The sequence below is a fragment of the Gekko japonicus genome, unplaced genomic scaffold (genome assembly GCF_001447785.1).
Source record: "Gekko japonicus isolate JY-2015 unplaced genomic scaffold, Gekko_japonicus_V1.1 scaffold325, whole genome shotgun sequence".
In the NCBI taxonomy this organism is placed as follows: Eukaryota; Metazoa; Chordata; class Lepidosauria; order Squamata; family Gekkonidae; genus Gekko; species Gekko japonicus.
In genome coordinates this window covers 1,015,459-1,036,858 of record NW_015164674.1, presented here as the reverse complement: position 1 = coordinate 1,036,858, position 21,400 = coordinate 1,015,459, and the positions used below count along the sequence as shown (strand labels likewise).

The 21,400-nt window shown below is 43.2% G+C and overlaps 1 protein-coding gene across 1 annotated transcript in view; it reads left to right on the top strand.

Annotated features, from left to right (window-relative positions):
- PCSK5 (proprotein convertase subtilisin/kexin type 5) overlaps positions 1–21,400 on the top strand; it is a 491,368-nt gene that overhangs the window by 259,954 nt on the left and 210,014 nt on the right. The window contains exon 10 of the mRNA XM_015409257.1: positions 19,436–19,539. Coding sequence (XP_015264743.1) covers positions 19,436–19,539 — 104 coding nt within the window. The remainder of the gene's footprint in view (positions 1–19,435; positions 19,540–21,400) is intronic.

Here is a 21,400-nt window from a genome sequence, read left to right as displayed (position 1 = left end):
TCTATTCCTCTTAAGGAGGAACCTCTAGACTCTCGGAGGAACCTCTAGACTCTATTCAAAAAAAGGAAGTACTGTCAAGAGAAAGAGGTGGAAACAGATGGACAAAAGGAGGAGTAAAGGCCAAAAGTAGACTGTTAAATTACAATAAAAGAATATTGAAGGCTGCAAGAGAAAGAGACAGAAGGATTAAATGGAGAAAGAGACGGACATGGAAATTTAAAGAGTCCAACAATAAAAGAAAAGCAGATCGGCTGAAGGAGAGAGAGAATAGTTCTGGAAGCCAAAAAAGGCTGAAAGACGAAAGACATGCAGATAAGCTCTGGCTGACCAGGTTGCAGATGCTTAGAAGGAAAAATAAACTTTATAAAAGATAGATTAATGGTTACATTTCATACCTGATAAAATGGATTAATGACCTTGATTATGTTTATGTAAACGGTTTAATTTATGTTTGTTCCACTCTATTATTATTATTACTTCTGCCAGAATGGTGAGGCTATATTTTATTAAATTAAAAATTGTAAGAAGATTGATGGGGGAAAATATTTAAAAAGGGGTAATATGATGAATAAATTGATAACCAAAGGAGGATATTTGAAAAAAACAATATAAGTCTGTTGTAGGGATTCATATTTAATTATTTGTGCAAAAATATTTTGTGTGTGCATAGGTCTCAGAAAGGTCTCGTATTAAGAATAACAAACTATGATTAGTTACAAATCTGTAAGATTAGATTACAGTGTTAAAGGGGTAGACCCATAGGAATTGTATGTTTATAAATAAGGATGATTTATAGGAAATGTATGTTTATAGTATGTTTATAATTATGTTAATCCAGCAGTAGATAAAAGATAAAATTATTTAGTATGGGTTATAGGGTTAGTTAGAGCGTGAAATTTAGTTAAGATAGGGTATATGTTCTAAAGGTAATGCAAATTGGGTTACAGTACTTGATATAAATTGTTAGTAAGGTTGAGAATAAGAAATGAATTTCTAGTGAAGTACGTTATTTGATTGATGTGATGTTTATGTTGTTGGAAAGGGGAAATGTTTGGTTTTCTGTTATTTGTAGGATGTGTGTGGTGGTGGTGTGTAGATGCATGATGTTTAAAGGTGTGGAAAATAATAAAAAGTATTCAAAAAAAGAAAAAAAGAAAACTTGGGCCTTGGGAACTGTATGGTTGGATACAGACCACTGTCTCAGATAATCAGATTAAGTTGGCTCTAACCCTCTCACAATGAATCTTATCACCATGGATATCCTTGGGGAGCTCCCTGGTGGCTTCTTGCTCAGTGATGCTAGTTCTGTCCAAAGAGAAAATAAAACATATTTACTTATTCTGCAGGATGGGGATGGGCTGAACAATATTTCCTCTGTGCATTAAGAAGGTTCACTTTGTTTGAATAATAGGTGAATTGGGTGTTGTCATTGGCTTACCCACTGAAACAAAGTTGGTAAAGCCTTCTTACACAAATGGCAAGCACAGGCACATCTCTCATGTCTATTGGCAGTTATGGGATTTGGAATAGCTCAGACCTAGGATTCTGTGTTGGCTGGAGCCAAGTATTCCATAAACTTCATATTTAAATGCATGAGTACTGCTTCCTGGCACAAGCCTACTAAATTTAACTCTCTCTGATAATACTAGAATTCAGAATTACACAATGAGATCAATCAGTAGTAAATTCATGATGACTAAAGGAATTATTACTTCACACACTGTATAATTAAGTTATTGCATTCACTTCACCAACTGTCATGACATTTCGTTGAGAGTCCAACTCCCAAGTCAGCATTGTTCCATTCATACAAGGGTTGCTGTGCACATAGCAGTGCACCTCATGCATCAATCCTAAAACAATCAGAATTTGGTATCACATACCATTTCATGCAGTCAGCTCTGAAATTTTTACATGCATTCTTGCATTCTGCATTGATGCAGGTTAAGAAATTGATCTGCATTTTCAACCCTAGTAACCTTGCAAAGTGGAAATACTCACTTGAATGTTTTCTTAACATAAATCAAATAAGACAGTTACACTAGTGGAAGTGGGTTGTCAAATACATAACTCAAGCTAACCTGGTGTGCCTGGATTGTTCTCTCAGTCAGGATAGACGGCTGTGATATGGAAAACAAAGAATAATACATGGAGGTACTTGGAATCTAAGACCAATTCATTTCATTATCTGCACTATTGATGAACTGTGAACAAAAGAACATCAGAGAACCATTGTTGGATCAGGCCAATGGCCCATCCAATACAACACTCTGTGTCACACAGTAGCCAAAGCCCGGGTACCATCAGGAGCTCCACCAATGGGGCAAGAACTCCAGAAGCCCTCCCACTGTAGCCCCCAAACAGCAAGAATACAGAGCATTCCATCTATACCTTGTGGCAAATAGCCACTGATGGACTTCTGCTCCATATGTTTATGTCTTTGCTTGTAACTGCCACTACTTTCTGTGGCACTGAATTACACATGTTAATTACTCTTTGGATTAAGAAGTACTTCCTTTGATCTGTTCTAAACCTACTGCTTAATAATTTCATTGAGCGGCCATGAGTTCTTATACTGTGTGAAAGGGAGAAAAGTACTTCTTTCTCTACCTTCTCTATACCATGCATAGTTTTGTAAACCTCTATCATGTCACCCCTCAGTTGTCTCTTCAAGCTAAAAAGCCCTAACTTTTTAACCTTTCTTCATAGGGAAAGTGTTCCATCCCGTTAATCATTTTAGTTGCCCTTTTCTGCACTTTTCCCAATGCTATAATATATTTTTTGAGATGCGGTGACCGGAACTGAACACAGTATTCCAAATGAGGCCGCACCATCGATTTATATGGGGGCATTATGATACTGGTTGATTTGTTTTCAATTCCCTTCCTAATAATCCCCAGCATAGCATTTGCCTTCTTTATGGCTGTCGCAAACTGAGTTGACATTTTCAGGGAGTTATCTACAATGACCAAGATCTCTCTCCTGGTCAGTTACTGCCAGTTCAGACCCCATCAATGTATATTTATAGTTAGGATTTTTTCCTGCAAAGTGCATTACTTTGCACTTGTCCACACTGAACCTGTGAGGCAGCACCCTGAACAACTTAGTGTCATCCACAAACTTAGCCACTTTACTGCTTAATCACTAATGAACAAGTTAAAAAGCACCAGACCTAGTACTGAGCACTGCGGTACCCCACTGATTGCCACCTTCCACTGTGAAAACTGCCCATTTATACTCACTCTCTGTTTCCTGTTAATTAACCAGTTTTTAATCTAGAAGAGGACCTGTCCTCTTATCCATGACTACTGAGTTTACTTTGGATTCTTTGATGAGGAACTTTAACAAAAGCTTTCTGGAAGTCTAGGTAAACAACATCTATGGGGTCACCCTTGTCCACATGCTTGTTCACCCCCTTAAAGAACTCTAAAAGGTTAGTGAGACAAGATCTTCCCTTACAGACTCTCTGCTGATTCTTCCTCCATACCTTTTGTTCATCAATGTGCCTACTAATTCTGTCTTTAATAACGGGTTTCACCAACTTACCCGGTATCAACGTTAGACTGACCAGCCTGTAATTTCACAGGTCTCCTCTGGAACCTTTTTTTAAATAAGAGGGTTACATTAGCTACCTTCCAGTCCTCAGGAATGGAGGCAGATTTTAACGATTGATTGCATATTTTGTCAGGAGATCCACAAGTTCCCATTTGAGTTCTTTCAGAACTCTTGGGTGTATGCCATCTGAACCTAGTGATTTGTCAGTTTTTAATTTATCCGTCAGTCGTAGGACCTCTTCCGACTCACCTCAATCCGACTCAGGTCTTTCAACACCCCTTCCAAAATTAGTGGTTTTGTACTGGGCAAGCATTCAGCTTCTCTGCCATTTCCCTATAATCCTTTAGTAATCCTTTTGCTCTTTGGTCATCCAAGGGCCCCACTGCCTTCCTGGCTGGTTTTCTGCTACTAATGTATTTGAAGACATTTTTATTGTTAGTTATTTTACTGTGCCTCAGTGACAAAATTATTTGACATGTTAAAGAAGGAAAACGCAAAAATGTGATAATTCTCTGTAAAATATGAAAACATTGATGCTCCTTCGACTGTAAATTGTGTTCTCATTGTTCATTAAATTAGAATGTGAGTTTGGATGAATTATTGGACTCAGATTTATCTTAAGCCTCACAAAATACTGGAATGTGGTTTAGTTAGCCTCTGAGTGATGGATAATTTGTGGGCCAGCCAGATAGCTGTGTTATGTTCAATTTATGACCTTTTGGAATGGAATTTTGTGAAAACCGGAGAAGAAAAACTGCTAGTTGGAATATAAGCAATTTCATTTAATATTTTTCTGAGTGTTCCCCTTGCAAACTAATAGGACAGCACAGATGTTGCAACATAGAAATTGAATGATAGGAAGATGTTAATATCAGGTTCAGCAGAAGTGAAAAGAGAGAGCCTTTTTGGTTGTGGCATCAAAACTTTGGATCTCCTTCCCTCAGGATCTTTCTCCTTCCATCAGTATTTTCTGCTGGCGGGGGAAGACTTTTTTGTTTTGTTTGGCATTCCCTCAATGACCTCTCCTTCCTGCTCTATGTTTTAATTGCTGTTTTTATACATGTTCTATTTTTGGTTTTACTGATTTTATGTGTTTTACAATGTTTTGCTTTTAACTCTTAGCTGCCTTGGTGGCCCTGTTTAGAATGAAAAGTAATATATAAATCTTACAAAATCAATATATAAATCTTACAAAATAAGATCTGAGTGTTGTTATTACTTGGCTGACTGCCACAGTGTTCAGTGTTTTGAGAGAGAGGTCCCATCTTTCCTTCTCATTCTGTTGTATATTAAATGTTGCTTGGCTTGTGAACTCTGAAAGCAGTAAACAAATGTTGATGAGCTATTTAGAGATACTGCTCGGATCTGGAAATGTGGCCGGTTCAGAGTTATCTTTTACTGTTAGTTACCAGTAGTAAAGAGCAAAAGTCCAGTAGCACCTTAAAGACTAACAAAATTTATTGCAGGGTATCATTTATTTCTTGGTACATTAAATGAATGCTAAGTCTATTAAGGCTCTGACCTGGATAGCCTAGGCTAGCCCAGTCTCATCAGATCTTGGAAACTAAGCAAGGTTGGCCCTGCTCAGTGGAGAACAAAGAATTGGGAGATGATGCAGGATTCAAAGAAGAAGAAGAAGAAGAAGCGGCTCCCTCCACCATCTGAAGCTCTAGAAGGCAGGGATATGGCCGCGGCAGAGGTCCCTGTGGAGCAGCAGTCCCAAGGCTCCTGGGGTCAGACAGCAGGATGTTCAGCAGCTGGGAGGCGTGCTGCTGCAATGCTTGGATGGAGGAAGCTCCACCAGTGTGGCCGGCCCCCACTCCCCCCCACACACACACGTGGTCCAAGATGGAAGTGCGGAGGCTGCAGACGGCACTGGGGGCATCGAGCGGTCAAAGGCGACAGACTCCTGCTCACCCCCATGCACCAAGAAGAGGGTGACGACTAAATTGGCTGGCATAGCGGCCAGTGGTGCGGGAAAGAGAAAATGCCACGGGAGAGCAAACAGGCCAGCAAGCCCATCCAGTGAGCCCATTTCAATGGGGGGGGGGCAAACTAGGTATAGCCCCAGTAAAGGAGCGATGGGGCTGAATCAAGGCCAATCCTTCAGTCTGGGGCTGGCACAAGCCCAGTTCTTCAGCCCCTAGGGAGCAATGGGGGCACTAGGGCCTTGGGGACTGGCGGACTTCCTGCAACCTGCCCCGCAGTCTAACCAGCCCCAGCCTCCTCAGGCGGCACATCTGCTTTTTTCTCAGCCACCAGCGGGCACCCTGCAACCTATCCCACAGTTTAACCGGCCTCTTCAGGTGGCTGCTTCATCCTGCTGCCATTTGCTGCAGGACCCTCATAGATGTGGTCACTACTGGGAGGGTCTTGGCCTGCACCACACTGGCCCCAGGACCCGGGGAACCAGGGAGGGTGGCTGTCCAACCCTTGGCACAGCACAGGAGCCAGGAACCCATGGGAAGGGCATTCTCCAGAGGCTCCAGGAGAGGAGAACATCATCATTCCTCGGCTTCTCAGTCCTTCTCAGGCTCCAGGTCCCCAACTACCTCTAAGATACCTAGGGGACCCAGGTCAACCACTCCCATTCCATTTCATTTATTAGCTTCATTTACTCGAGGTCTTAAGCCAAACATACAAACAGCAACTATAAAATGCATTATATATAATTACAAGATAATTTAGACCAAACATCTTTACAATAAAAGCTAGTAAACATACTCTTGAACAGTATTATCAGACCACATTTTATAAACTTCTATGCATTCTATAAAATCCCATGATATTATGGAAATTAGTTTTAAAATTTTTAAATTATATACATAAAACTACTTATAACATTTCGAAGCTGCTTTAAAAATAACACTATCGAAAGATATTTTGCCACCAAGCGAGTTGTTTCAGGGTCCTCTCTGCTAGCAGTATGGTTATAACCCAGGGTTCCATAGGGAGGTGATGTCTTTGTAAAATAGGAGCAATCCAACAGGATCTGGGGTCAATCCACTGGTGGCAAAATAACATAAGATGATCTAAGGTCTCTATTGCACCTTATCCACAGTCACACAATCTATTTGAGTACTGTATTTTAGCAAAACGGCCACTTAGCTCTACAGTTGGAAAAACATTCAACCTAGCAAGCGTGAAGACATATCTAGATCTAGGGGATGTAAGGAAGCTCATATATGAGGGAATTTTCTTAGGTGGCACAATCCCTAAGGCAGAGTTGGAGCATACTCACCTAGCACGAATTGAAGTGCTGAGTCGGTCAATGTTTGTGACCCTCAATCTTATCAAATTTAGCGCTTCTTGATAGTTTAAATTGTTAAGCACTGTAGGGGGCGAGACCAATCCTCTCCAGCTTATTATCTATATGTTTTGCCCATGTACACTTTTAATTATCCCCCTTTAAAAGATAAAGAAGACCTCCCTGAGCATTAGGTGTCATATAAAGAACTTTCAATCTCAATTTAAAGGCTGCCTTCCAGGCTCTTGACTCAAAGGAGCATTGTGTGAATTCTTCTTCCTGTGGTCAACCACTCCAAGTGAGGCGTCAGGAGCCTGTGAGGGAGAAGGGGAACAGGCCACTGTACCCAGGGGATCGGGCAGACCAGAACCATGCGAGATCCCCAGGGGGGAACGCCTGCACAGCATTTGCTCAGAACAGGCCAACCTTGCCTCCACCATTACATCCTTGGGCAACACTGAGGAGAAAGAAGGGGAATGGTCAGGGGATGAGACGGAAGTAAAACCTACATCCTCTAACCTGTTCCAAATTGAGCATTTCCAGCGACTTTTAACAAAAGTCATCTCCACTCTAAACTACCAGATGGAAGTGACAGAGAAGCCACAGTCATCAGTGTCTGCGAACCTTGATCCTAGGGGCTTCAAAAAACTGGTTAAGCTTCAGACTTTCTCGCCCTTTCCGGATTACTTTGATGACGTGATACGGGAAGAGTGGGCCAACCCCAGAGGCGGGAACTCCCTCTTATCAATAGCGAAGCGACTATATTTGCTGCCTGAGGACACAATGGAGGACCTGAAGGTACCGTTGATTGACAGCCCGGTAGTGGCGCTACACTTGGGGGCAGTGCTCCCCAAGGATGGGGATAACGTCTTGAAGGACGCCATGGACAGGAAGAATGAAGCCGCTTTGAAGAAGGCCCATGAGGCCATGTCACTGGCAATACGCTCCACTGTGGCCCCCTCAAATTTCACCTGGGTCAGTGCTATTTGGGCCGACAACCTCTTGCAAAACCCTGATGTTCTCCTTCTGGTCCTGAGAAGGACCCTACTAAAGATGAAGCGCGTGACTGAGTTTGCTGCAGACGCATCTCAGGACAACATCTTGTTCTGCGCCAGGGCACAAGCAGTTAACATCATCATCCGCTGGAACATCTGGCTCAAGCATTGGAAAGTAGACACATTGTCAAAAAGCAATTTGGCTACAGAGAAGTTCTCTGGTAGACTCCTTTTCTGAGAATCAAATCTGGACAAGGTCCTAGTGGAGACTAGGGAAAAGAAAAAAACCATGCCATCATCCTCTTATCATTGAGAGAGAGACACCAAGACCAGACCTACCCAGTCCTCTTGTGTCTTCTATGCTCCAGGACGGGGTCAAGACACCAGGGACCACAGGCCGTTCAGAGCCTTCGAGTACGGAGCGTGGACCAATGCAAAGCAAACAACCGCGTACAGGACCAACAAGAGCACCTTGCCAGAAAAAAAGCAGTCTGCGTGACTTGCAGATTGGGGGCTGGCTCCAGGCCTTCGCACAAGTTTGGGACCTGGCCACCACAGACCAGTGGGTGCATTCCATCATAGCCCAGGGTTACAAGATAGAACTCACTTGCACACCGCCTCACAACTTCACCCCATCACCAGCCCCAAGGCACAAGGAACAACTACGGCAGCTGCAGGAAGCAATACAACACCTCAGTGACATCGGGGCCATAGAAGAAGGGCCCATGGAGGAGCACTTCAGGGGAGTGTACTCAGTCCTGTTTGTCATTCCAAAAAAGTCAGGGGACTGGAGAGCAGTACTGAACCTGCAAGGACTAAAAAGATGGGTGGTGAGGAGGAAGTTCAGGATGGAGTCCCTGCATCACATCTTGCAGATGTTACAGCAGGGAGACTTCCTGACCTCCATGGACCTCAAGGAGGTTTACCTGCATATCCCAATACACCCTGCTTCCCGACAATTCCTGCGATTCTGCTTCCAGGAACAACATTTTCAGTACAAGGCCTTACCCTTTGGCCTCTCTTCAGCTCCCAGAGTCTTCACCAAAGTCATGGTGACTCTGGTGGCATCTCTACGCCAGGAGGGGATCCATATGTACCCCTATATAGGCAATGTGCTCCTGCAAGTGGGGGACTATCAGACGGCGGCAAGCAACACCCAGAGGGTAAGGGAGTTCCTGTGTGCACACAGGTTCCTCATCAACTAGGAGAAGAGCCACCTTACGCCCGCACAAGGTCTTGTGCACCGCAGCACAAGACTGAACACAAGGTGGGCCATGGTCTCACTTCCAGAGGAGAAGCAGCTCAAGATTTGGGCCTTAGTGATGGATGTCAGGCCCAGGAATGAGTGGACCTGATGCAACTAGCAGCTTTGCAGGGTCTGATGATCTCAACAGTTGACTTGATTCCATGGGCGAGTTTCCATGCCAGGGCCTTGCAGTGGACTCTTCTCCCCTATCTAAAGGACATTGCCAAGAAATGGCACATCATGATAAGCATCTCAGAGGGGCTTCACAGGGATCTGCTATGGTGGACACATCCATCAAACTTGAGCAAGACCATCAGCTTCCTCAGACCCCATGAACATGTGATAAACACAGATGCCAGCAAGAGGGGCTGGGGTGCACACTGCGGTCACCTCATCACACAGGGCAGATTGTCTCCAGAACAGGCCTCTCACAGCATCAACTGGCTAGAACTGAGGGCCATCACACTAGCACTGAAGGCCTTTCAGCAGCACATACAGAACCAAAAGGTACTAGTACGCACTGACAACATGTCAACAAAAGCAAACATCAACCGGCAGGGGGGCACCAGTTCAAAGTTCCTCTTCACAGAGGTGAGTACTCTACTGTGATGGGCAGAGAAAAACACTGCAAGCCTCAAGGTGGAACACTTGAAGAGCCTTTCCAGTCTCCAGGCAGACTGGCTAAGCAGAGAGGATCTGGACCTGGGGGAATGGGCATTGAACAAGGAGGTCTTTGCCCAGATTACACAATGGTTTGGTGTTCCGGTGATGGACCTGCTGGCAAGTTCAAAGAACCACCAAGTGGAGCAGTTCCTATTCAGGTACCAGGAACCGGTGGCGGAAGGAACGCATTATTCCACCCCTGGCTGGCTGGTCTCCTGTACGCCTTCCCCCCTACAGCCCTCATAGGAGCAACACTCAACAGAATCAGGTGAGAGAGGGCCATGGTAGTGTCCATGGCACTGCACTGGCCGAGAAGGCTGTAGTTCTCAAATTCATCTGAGAGATTGTGGAAACTGCCTCAGAGACTGGATCTACTACAGCAAGGGCCCATTCTCCACCCGGACCCAACATGGCTGCAACTGACTGCATGGAAATGGAACGTGCATGACTAACGGCCTTGGGGTTTTCCTGTGAGGTGGCCAACATCATGCTGCAAGCCAGGAGACCTTCAACCCACTGCATATACAGTCATACCTGGAGGACGTTTGCAAGCTGGGCCTCCGCAAAAGGGATAAGACCTCTGCGGGCCACAGACAAGGAAGTCATCCTGTTCCTATCTGAAGGCTGGAAAAAGGGTCTAAAATGGCAAGTTGCAGCCACACAAGCCTGCCTGGGCCACAAGGCTCAAGCGAAGGTGGCCACAGGCCGATACGTTAAGAAGTTTTTGAAGGGAGTAAGCCAGTTAGCCCCTCCTGTCCAATACAGGTTCCCGACATGGAGCCTCCATAAGGTTTTATGTGCCTTGACAAAGCCGCCTTTTAAACCTCTGAAGACAGCCGAGCTCCGCCATCTGTCGTGGAAGGTCGCATTTCTTATTGCGGTGACATCGGCTAGGAGAGTCTCCGAGCTAGCCGCATTATCGGTGAGAAAGGAGCTTTGCATATTCCAGAAAAACTCCATCTCATTGCGGACGGACCCATCCTTCATGCCAAAGGTAAATTTGGCCTTCCACCTCAACCAGCCTGTTACACTGCCCTCATTCTGTCCAAATCTGACGCACCATAAGGAGAAGACCTGGCACAAGCTGGATGTACATAGGGCACTATGTATATACCTCAACAGGACGGCTGCCTTCCATTGGTCAGACACATTGGTCATGGCCTATGGTGCTCCCAATCAAGGTAAAAAGGACTCTAAGGCCACCGTGGTCTACTGGATTAGATAATGTATCTCCAAAGCCTATGAGGTACAAGGAATTGCACCCCCAGGTCAGTTGATGGCACACTGCACGAGAGCAGCTGCGACAACAGCAGCATTCCCCATGTGAGCCACAGTTGAGGAGATCTGCAGAGCGGCTACCTGGGCTTCCTTTTCCACATTCGTGTGACACTACAGAATAGACCAGGCAGCTTCAGCAAGGCGACGTTTGGCAGAAGAGTACTACAACAGGTGGTGCAAACGTAAACATATCAAAAAGAAAAAGAAAAATTCCAGCACTCAAATGAAACAACTAACTACAGAGATCATTAACCTGCCTGCTAACAATCAGCAGATACAACTAACATCTCAGGTACAACCAATATCTCAGAACACTAACATGGGAAGATGGGGCCAGACTTATGCCGTTAAGTGGATAAGGGAGCACAACCTGAAACAGGGAAGTGCTTTATGGAACAACCCCCTCTATCTAATATTTCAGCCAAGAAAGATCTGTTTAACAATATGTGACCTAACCACTTCCTGGATGACTTCCCCCACTGAAGTGAAAGAACCTTCAGGTAGGTCCAGTGTACTGTTCTCAGTAAGAAAGCAATATTAACTATTTAGATGAGGAATAACAAGCCAATGAGGTGAATTAGGCTGAGACTGTGTGTCCAGACCAAGTTCACCCAGCACATTTCCTTTGTAGACTGGGGATTCTGAACCTAGACTTCCCAGATAGCAGGCTGATACTGACCAATATACATGGCTATCTCTCTATTCTTGCACTGCCTCATAGGAGTTGTAGTTACTTCTCTGGGGAAAACTATAGTTTTGTAGACAGACACATAGCCCTCAGTCTGTGTCATGGTGCCTTCACATGTTTTTTGACCAGCACTTATGTACAAAAGCTCACAATGCCCAGCTATTTCATGTTTTCCTCTGGGTCTCAGTGTCAAAGCACTGACCATGAGATTTCTGTAATGAATGTCAATATATCAAAAGTATGTCTGCCACTTTCAGATACACACCTGAACAACACCTGAACAGCATACTCAACTGCTACAGCACAGGCATTGTCTCCAGATTTTAATGCAGTATTTCAGAACAAGAGGTGTCCGTCATCGGAGATTGTTAAATAAACCTAAATATTGCAAGAGTGCTAATATTTTAAGCACATTTTATTTTAAGTTTTTTAAAAAATATATTTAATTGTGTTTGCCTGTGCCCTTTATAAAGTTTATATCTCCACTATCTGGAATTACATTCTATGACACACATGGCCCAGCCTGACAAGGTCTCATTTATGGCCCTCATAACAAATGAGTTTGAAACCCCTGCTAAAGACCTTGTGAAGAAATGTGCTGCCTGGAGGCTGACAATACAAACGGGAGGGCCAGACCTGTAGATCTGAGGGGTTGAGCCTGGGGAGGGCAGGGTTTGGGGTGCGGAGGGACTTAACAGCAGGGTATAATGCCATAGAGTCCACTGCCCAAAGCAGCCATTGTAATAACTGGGAAATTTTCTTTAGGGGAAATGATGTGCTGTGGCTGGGGAACACACTGATTTCTGGGAGATCTTTAGGCCCCACAGGGAGATTGGCAACTCCAGTGACCATTTAAGGGAAGATTGGGATATGTATTCTGGCAACTCCAGTGACCATTTAAGGGGAAATTGGGATATATATTTTACCCCAGGACACATTCAATGACTCCCAACAGCAACAACAAACTGTTCAGAATGTTAGAGGCAAAGGCCAATCAAGCCGCATATGCAAATGACCTCTGTGTTCCGACTGGCTGTTGGAGGGAGAGGAACAGCAAACTGTTTAGAATATTGGAGGCAAGACTCAGGCAACGCAGCCAGTGGATAGAGATCGGGATTTGGGAGTGTGTGGAATGTTCAGGAGAGTCCACAATGAAAACAGAATTTTTAATATATATTCCATCAAAGTCTGTGTCCGTATGTGTGTGTGTTTGTTTGTAGACAGATATTTGGATTAAAACAGATTTAGCACTTTTACCTATTTTAATATTAATATTAAGTAGTTAAATATGAAGGTATTAATCAAACAATGTTTGTTAATGTTAGGAACAATAATTTAATACTTACTCAGAGTATGTTTGGATTGGTAGGCACTGCAGTGTCCTCTAGTGATGACAAGTGGATACGTCTTGAGATGTAGACTTCTCTCTCCCATTCTTCCCATAAGGAATGGAAAAATGAAACACAACAGGATATTTCCTTCTTGTAAACAAAAAAATACTCTGTCATTTTGCAACCATTTGGATTCTGTGATTACTGAAACATTTTTAAGATGCTTGTCAATTTGCATTTATTATGCTACCTAATTTCTTTCATATATAAATTCTGCTACATAAATGAAATCATTTTCATTTCCTTGATTTTTAATTCAGACAAGAAAAAATTCCTTTGATCACAAATTTGTTAATTCTAATACGTTGTGATTGGGGGGTTGTCTTTGTGTTGTGCAAGCTGCAATAGTTTCATTAATGGCATTCAATGGGACTCTGCCAAACTCCTATATGAACGTAGAAAAATAGATTGGGTTAAAATCTGTGAACTGGATCCTAAGGTTCCTTTGAATGAATTGAAGGCACTTTAGCTCACAAGGCGATATCCATGATTTTTGCATATCTCCCACTCAAGTTTCAGTGCTACATCCCAGACGGTTCCCAAGGTTTTGCAGAAACTCAGCGCCTCCTTTTTTGGTTGTATCATGAGCTATAAAAGAAGGTATCATTGCTCATTGCTGAGTCTGGCTCTGAGTTGTTAGAGGAGAAACCAGATAAGCTCCAGGAAGAGACAGGAGAACTGTCTGAGGCAGATTAGGGGATATGGGGAAACTCCAGCACCATGGGATTTCCCTCCAACCCAGAGCCAGCCCCTCTGGCTCCAAAGCAGGGTTCCCAGCCTCAAGGTGGTGGATTACAGCTGATCTCCGGGCAAAAGAAATCAGTTCCCCTGGAGAAGATGGCTGCTTTGGAAGGTGGACTTCCCAAATGCCACCCTCCCCTGACTGCACCCCCCAAATTGGCAACCCTGTTCCCAAGGCTGTGCACCATGAGCTTGTAATCAAAATTTTACTACCAAGAGATCTAGTAGACATTCCAATAGCAATCCCTTGGCTGGGCCAGGTCTAATATTACCAGTTCTGCAGGGTCTGTCATAGCAAGTAGAAGCAGAGACAGCAGATCTGTACAGAAGCAGCCCAGCAGAGACCTAGTGCCAGGCTTGCAGCCCATGCTGTAGTTCTTAACCCAGACCACTTTTCCAGTGGACTTAATCCTATGGAGGATTCTGGTCCCAGTTAAGCCCTAGCAAGATGAATTCCAGATACTGCCTTCCAAACAGGTGGGACTGTTCCCTCTCAGTCTGTGGAAACATCGAGCTGAGAGGGGAATCTTGCTGGATCAGCCAGTTTGCAAGGCTGCAGGTTCCTAACTACTCTTTTTCCTTGTTACTCCACCTGGAGGAGGAGGAGGAAAAAGAAGAGGAGGAGGAGGAGGAGATTGGATTTATACCCCACCGTTCATTACTCAAAGGAGTCTCAGAGCGGCTTACAAACTCCTTTCCCTTCCCCTCCCCACAACAGACACCCTGTGAGGTAGGTGGGGCTGAGAGAGCTCTGACAGAAACTGCTCTTTTTCAAAAACAGCTGTGCCAGAACTATGGATTACTGTGCCAGAACAGAAAAAAGCAGGAATAACTCATTCCACTAATAGACTTCCATTTACAATTTAGATCCAATCCAATTCAAACACTTTCTTCAGCAAAGGATTCTTAATTCAGTGGAAGTAATTTTGTCCTAGTGGGAAGTACTCCTCTGTTGGAACAAGACTGGAACGCACTCTGGAGCAAGGTACCTCAAAGAAGAAGGAAGTCACTGGATCCAGCTCACTCTAATTACATGTAAATGTAAAGAAAGAAAATGGTTTTATATTTAAATAGGTATCTATATTTTTGCCCTGAAAGAGGCCTTTGATTTTACTCTCCCTTTTGACATATATTTCTTGAACATTATAATATCAGAATGAATATAGTACATGTTATTCAGGACATCATTCTAGACTTCAAGTCTACATGCCAGGTTGACCTGCTTTCAGAGGAGGGAAGAAAAGGCAAAATATATTGTAACTAGGAAAAAGGCCCATTGTGGAAATAAATACAATGAGCTCTAGAAAGAGGCTCTGGGCGGGTGCCACGGTCTTGGACACTCAGTGTCAATTTGCTGTGGTGACCTCAGCAGGGTATGACACTGAGTTCACCATTTTCTCTAGAGGAACTGATCTGAGCCCGTTTGCGGGGAGGGCGTGTTATAAATTTAAATAAATAACAAAATAAAAATAAATAAATCTCTGCTACCTAAAGAACAGTTGTAATTTTGAGTGATCTCCAGCCCTCACCTGGGTATTTGCAACGATGGTTCCCCAGAAGGGAATGGTTAGTTTGGAGGGTGGAGTCTATGGCTTTGTACCTGTCCGAGGTCCCACCTTCTCCAGGCTTCATCCCTTACATCTCCAGGAATTTCCCACCTGGAGTTGGCAACCCTATCTCCTCCCCAGCCAATCATCAACCTACCTTTATTTCCCCCTCACTCTTCAGCTTTCCACCCCCCACACACCTGCAGCCTCTCCCATGCTCTGAAGCCCTGACTGCTATGTCACATTGGCTGTCATATGGGGGTCACCTCAGCAGCATATAAGGATACAGAGCCCACCATTTTCTCCAGGGGAACTGATCTCTGCCATATCTGGAAAGCAGTTGTAATTCTGAGTGATCTCCAGCCCTCACCTGGAGATTGGACACATTTTACCTCAGAACAGCAAACTGTTTAGATTGTTAGAGGCAAAAGCCAATCAAGTCGCATATGCAAATGACCTCTGTGTTCTGAGGCAAAGGCCAATGAGGCTGCATATGCAAATAACCTCCGTGTTCTGACTGGCTATGGGGGGAGAGGAACAGCAAACTTTTTAGAATGTTGGAGGCGAGACTCAAGCAATGCAGCCAGTGGATAGGGACAGATTCTGAGTGACACACCAGGGCGCCAACCAGGGGTCATTTCGTAGAAAAAGAGCTAGGGGGACTCATTAGCATAACTCATTAGCATATGCCACGCACCCTGACATCACCGGAAGTGTGTCCTCCCCACAGCCGGCGGCGACCTCCAGCGGGCACCAGCAGGGAGCTCCAGGCCCCGCCCTCCCGCACCTCACCTGGGGGGATGGCGTCCCCCGCGTCCCCCCCCAAATGACCCCTGGCGCCAACCAATTCCGGAGGATGTGGAATGTTCTAGAGAAGTGCCACCACCATTCAACTTTTATATATAAGGGAGATTGTCCCTTGAATACTAATATCAGAACAACAGTTGATGTCAACATTCTCATAGCTACCTTTTTATGCTTTAGTCCCTCCTTTAAGTCCCATAACATTTCCAAGCAAATCAGGAAAGACACTATATATCTCTCTTGCAGGCCAAGTAACAGAAAATAATATTTTTATATATATTCAGTACACAATTCTGTGTATCAGATTAGAATTTTAGCTCAGTCCCTATGTCTGTTTTCCAAAGGCCAGAAAATGTGTAGATATAACATCAGAAGCACAGTTTTTGAACATTGTATTTTATTAGTTACTTATTTTTTAAAAATATTCACTTTATTTATAGTCTACCATTCTCTCTGGGACTCAAGGCAGATTACACAGAGTGGATCAATGCAATCAACAGGATGGGACATTCAATAAACAATGAAATAGTATTTGGGCTGTAGAACCAACCAGAAGTCTAAAAAACAGAACTGAAGCAAAGCATGTGTTAACATGAGACATTAAATATGCAAAATTATATATGTTGGATAATCAAAGGCATTTTTAGCATTGCAGGAGAAATCACCTCTAAACTATTCCTTTTTATTGTATTTCCTCATTTGCTTACTGGCCAAAAAAGACTTCCCACTAGCCAAGAACAACTCAACATGTAGTACTGGGGTATTGAGTTCCAACCTGATACTGAACTGATATGATGGGGTGCAAAGGGCACTCATGGTGTTAGAAGAATATTGGTCTTTAATTAAATCATGGTGGACCACATGCTGTCACTAGTTGCCTAATGAAACTGAAGCACACATTTGATATAAAAGGTTTGCATGATTTTTTTCGTGTATATTTCTTCCCCCATAGAATTATAGTTTTCTTAATTTGAAATATATAATCTTAATTGTATGCATACCTAGCTCAGCAGGAACAGAACAGAACTTCAGACTGAGTTGGGTGTAGAAGATCTCACAGATTAACAATGTAATTTTATACAGAGATACACCTGCCTAAACCCACTGAATTCAATTGATTTAGATTGGAGTAACTGCATAGGATTGCATTGTTAATCTTTATCAGCAAATAAACAATTTACAGTGCTTACTTTTACTTATAGAAAACATGTTCAAAGCAAACATTTTGAAAAGCTAAACTCTCCATCAGACAAGATTGCCTGCAACACACTAATATGGATTTGGATAATTACAACTATTACTTTGCATACTGAAAACCAGACACATAAAGTTCTGTGTCTGCCCAGAATATTCATAGAATTGTTCACTTTTAATACAGGTTTTCAGTCCTTCACATGGATGTTTCCAAACAGCTTTTATATGTATCGTCATTTGTGGAAATATGAAAGCATTTGCACATAGTAATAGCCAGACAGAAGTTTGGTAGGTGATACATATTTAAGCTATTGTTCCCTACATTATTTTTTTGTCTGATTTTCATCTTTATGAAAACAAAAATTAACTGAATCATCTGTGGTTAATTTTTTTACTCTCTTCCCCACACTAAATTATAAATAGTCTCATCATTAGAAACAGATGAGAAATTGTGAAAAAGACAGCATTTTCAAGAAAAACAATTTTAAAAGAATCAGAAAGCTGCATTATTCTCAGTAATGCCTGCTAGTTCTTTCGATGGAGGAACATAAGAAGTAAGTTCAAAAAGGAGATTCAGACAAGAATTTTTTGAATTATCTCTATGGATGAAATCCTTGTCTTGATTTGCGTAATACCATTTATGAATTTTTTACCTCTGTTGGGACTTAAGGTGCTTCCAGAAACTGGCTTTTCTTCTAGTGGTTTTATGAGCAATTGACATGTTGACATGCTAACATGGCAGACATCTACAACCTAGACATAAACTATGCTGATGGCCAATTCAGATGGATTGGCAGACTCAGAACAGAAAAAGGAGCAATAACTATAATTCAAAACTAATAGTGGTTGCTTCAGTTTACTGACTTAAAAAAATAAGTCCATCAATTACGGAGCTGTTTTCAAGTTTTCAGCCACAGTTGCTATCTTTAATGAAAAAACTCCATTATTTTGTTGGGAATATAAATTAGATTTGTTTTGGCTTCTATTATATATTTTGAGAGTTTTATGTTATCAAAAGAAAGTAGGGTTGCGGCTCAATTATTCATGGAGGCTATCTAGATCAGGGCTAGGCTACCTTTGTGGCCCAAGTGCCAAATGAAATCTGTGAAGATGTTGTCCTACAGACAAAAGGGGGACACAGGTAAGAGTTGGCGGGCCACAGAGGCAGCTCCACCAGAAATGTGCTAGCATTGACAGCTTCTGTTCTTTAGAGAGAGAGCAGTGCCCTCTGTGCAGCTGGTGAGTGCCAGGGGTTGAAAACAATTTAGATCTATCAAAATGTGCAGTGATCTTGCAATTAACTCCACTGGGCTATGTACCGTGTCTACTTGGTAGGTTGGATCCAGTGATCCATGGACATGAGAATCACAGACCTTTCCTTCGTTTCCCTCCCTCCAAAAGTACTTTCCAGCTTGAGGAAAGCTGATTGCCAGGGTTGCAGGACCTGCGGGGTCTAATAGTCATGTCAGTCAGGGGGCTATAGTGGGAAGAAGGAATGGAATAAAATAACACCTCTTTGCCTGTTCCATCAGCAGAACTGCACTGATAGAAGAGGCACGAAGGGCGACTTTATCCTCTTCCTCCTTCCCATGGCAGCCTCTTGATAGCATGGGAGGGTTCTGGGACTCCAAGGAGCAACTTTCCTGGGGTCAGAAAGGCCTACTCTTTGATTAGCAGCCCTTTCTGACCCCAGGAAAGTTGATTCTTGGGAAATATGGGGAAGATCTGCAACCATCAGTGTCTTCTGCTGACTAATTGCTGAATCTACCCCAATGTGAGCAAACATGTATTGGTGAAAAAACGTATCTGTAGAAATGTGTGTATGTATATAATTTATCTCTAGATAATAAAAATGACTTTTTAGCTACCTAAAAGAGCCATGCTGAATGCTTTGAATATGAAGCACTTCCTGCCTGTTAAAGTATTCTCTGTCTTGCACATGTGAGACTGAAACATATTAACCAACTATGCCCTTTTGTTTTGAATACTTTGGGAAGTCTTTCCCCTCTTTGCTTTGAGATTTGCTTGTCCCCCTGTTCCTTTTGGTAAAATGACTCCATAACTGTTTTTCACTGTCTTTGCCTAGTCGATTACTGACATGGAGAGATGTACAGCATATCATTGTAAGGACTTCACGGGCAGGACATCTGATTGCTAATGACTGGAAAACCAATGCTGCTGGTTACAAGGGTGAGAACTTCCTTTCCTATTCATTATTGCAGGCTAAACATTTTTTAACCTTTTGGAGAGAGAAAAAACCTTAAATGCTTTGCTTGTCTTCTAAAGTTTGTGTAGCTTTGATTTATTTTCATTAACAAAATAAACACAGCTAGAACATCACGTCTTTAGTAATTCCTTGTCCTTTTGTGGTCACCTGCCATTTATGTTACCTGTACCTCTGGTTAAAATGAAAGTAGCCACTTTGGAAAATTGCATAGAGGTTAAGATTAATTGTTCTTTGAAGCAAAATGACCTTCAGATAGCTCTTGTTCTGGGGGGAAACTAATTTGATTTTAAATATGTTGTGTAGGACAATATTTACAATATTATCCATGCAATATTACAGTATTATCACTACACTATTACCAGCACAACCCTTTACATATTTATGAACAAGTAAATCTCACATTATTCAGTGAGACTTATTCCAAGACAAGTATGCATAGCATACTATGCAATTACTTTTTAAAAAGCTATCATCCTAACAACTAGTATATGGAAGTTAATTTCTTTTAATTCAGTGGGATGTTTCTCTGACATTTTATTGTGGCTGTAGTAGTGACATCCTAAGCAGAGATATCCCCTTCTAAGCCCATTTGCTGCTGTGGAGCTCCAGCTGGCTCTCACCAGCATACTGTGTGAAGCTGAAATACTCCCAGATTTAGGGGAGATGCATTTTTGACAATGCCCAGACTTGTCTTTTCTGTGCCAAGACAAGATGCTTGCTTGTTCATGTCTTCAGCAGGTAGAAACTGGATATGGAGATAAGATTTCTGAGTATTGACCTGTTTTTTTCAGAGAAAGATATGTAATTAAACATCATTTGTGTGTGTATACACAAGAGGGAAGTCGCAAGGACTTGACGGAGGCATCTCATTACCCCTCCCCCACTATTTCCTCTTTCGCTTACTTGAAAGCCCCACAGCCCCTCTCCTTTTCCTGCTTTCTTCTCTCCTTTATGGTTGCCATCCTTCAGGCAGGGCCGGGAGATCTCCTAGAATCACAACGGGCTTTCCAACTACAGAGATCAGTCCACCCTTAGGAATCCTAGCTCCAGATTGGGAACTTCCTAAAGATTTGGGGGTGGAGCCTTGCAAGGGTGAGGTTTAGGGATGGAAGCACCTTCAGATGGAAGCATCTTCAGAAGATACAATGCCATAGATTCCACCTTACAAAGCAGCCATTTTCTCCAGGGGAACTGATCTCTGTTATCTGGAGGCAGTTGTAATTCCAAGTGATCTCCAGCTGGTTCCTATGGAGATCTAGTTCCCATGGAGAAAGTAGCTGCTGTGGAGGGTGGAGAGTTTATGGCATTATACCCCCCTGAGTTCCCTCTGCAAACCCCACCCTCCTCAGCCTTCACCCACAAATGTCTAGGAATTTCTTGGCAACCCTATCTCCTTCCTACCCAACAGACAGCCTACCCTTTTCTACTATTTCTTAAGCTTCCCTCCTCCAGCAGCCTTTATTTTAAAAAGACTGTGGCCCAGTTTTGTGGTGCCAGCCACTAGGCAAGCCCATTTGTATGATAGGAAGGAGAAGGAGGAGATTGGATTTATACCCCCCTTCACTCAGAGTCTCAGAGTGGCTTACAAAAATTTTTCCCTCCCCCTCCCCACAACAGACATTCTGTGAGGTAGGTGGGGCTGAGAGAGCTCTTTCCAGAACTGTCCTTGAGAGAACAGCTGTGACAGAACTATGGCTTGCCGAAGGTCATCCAGCAGCTGCATGTGGCAGAGTGGGGAATCAAACTCGGTTCTCCTAGATTAGTGTCTGCACACTTAAACGCTACACCAAACTGGCACTTGTGGGGTGGCACCTCACTGTCCCC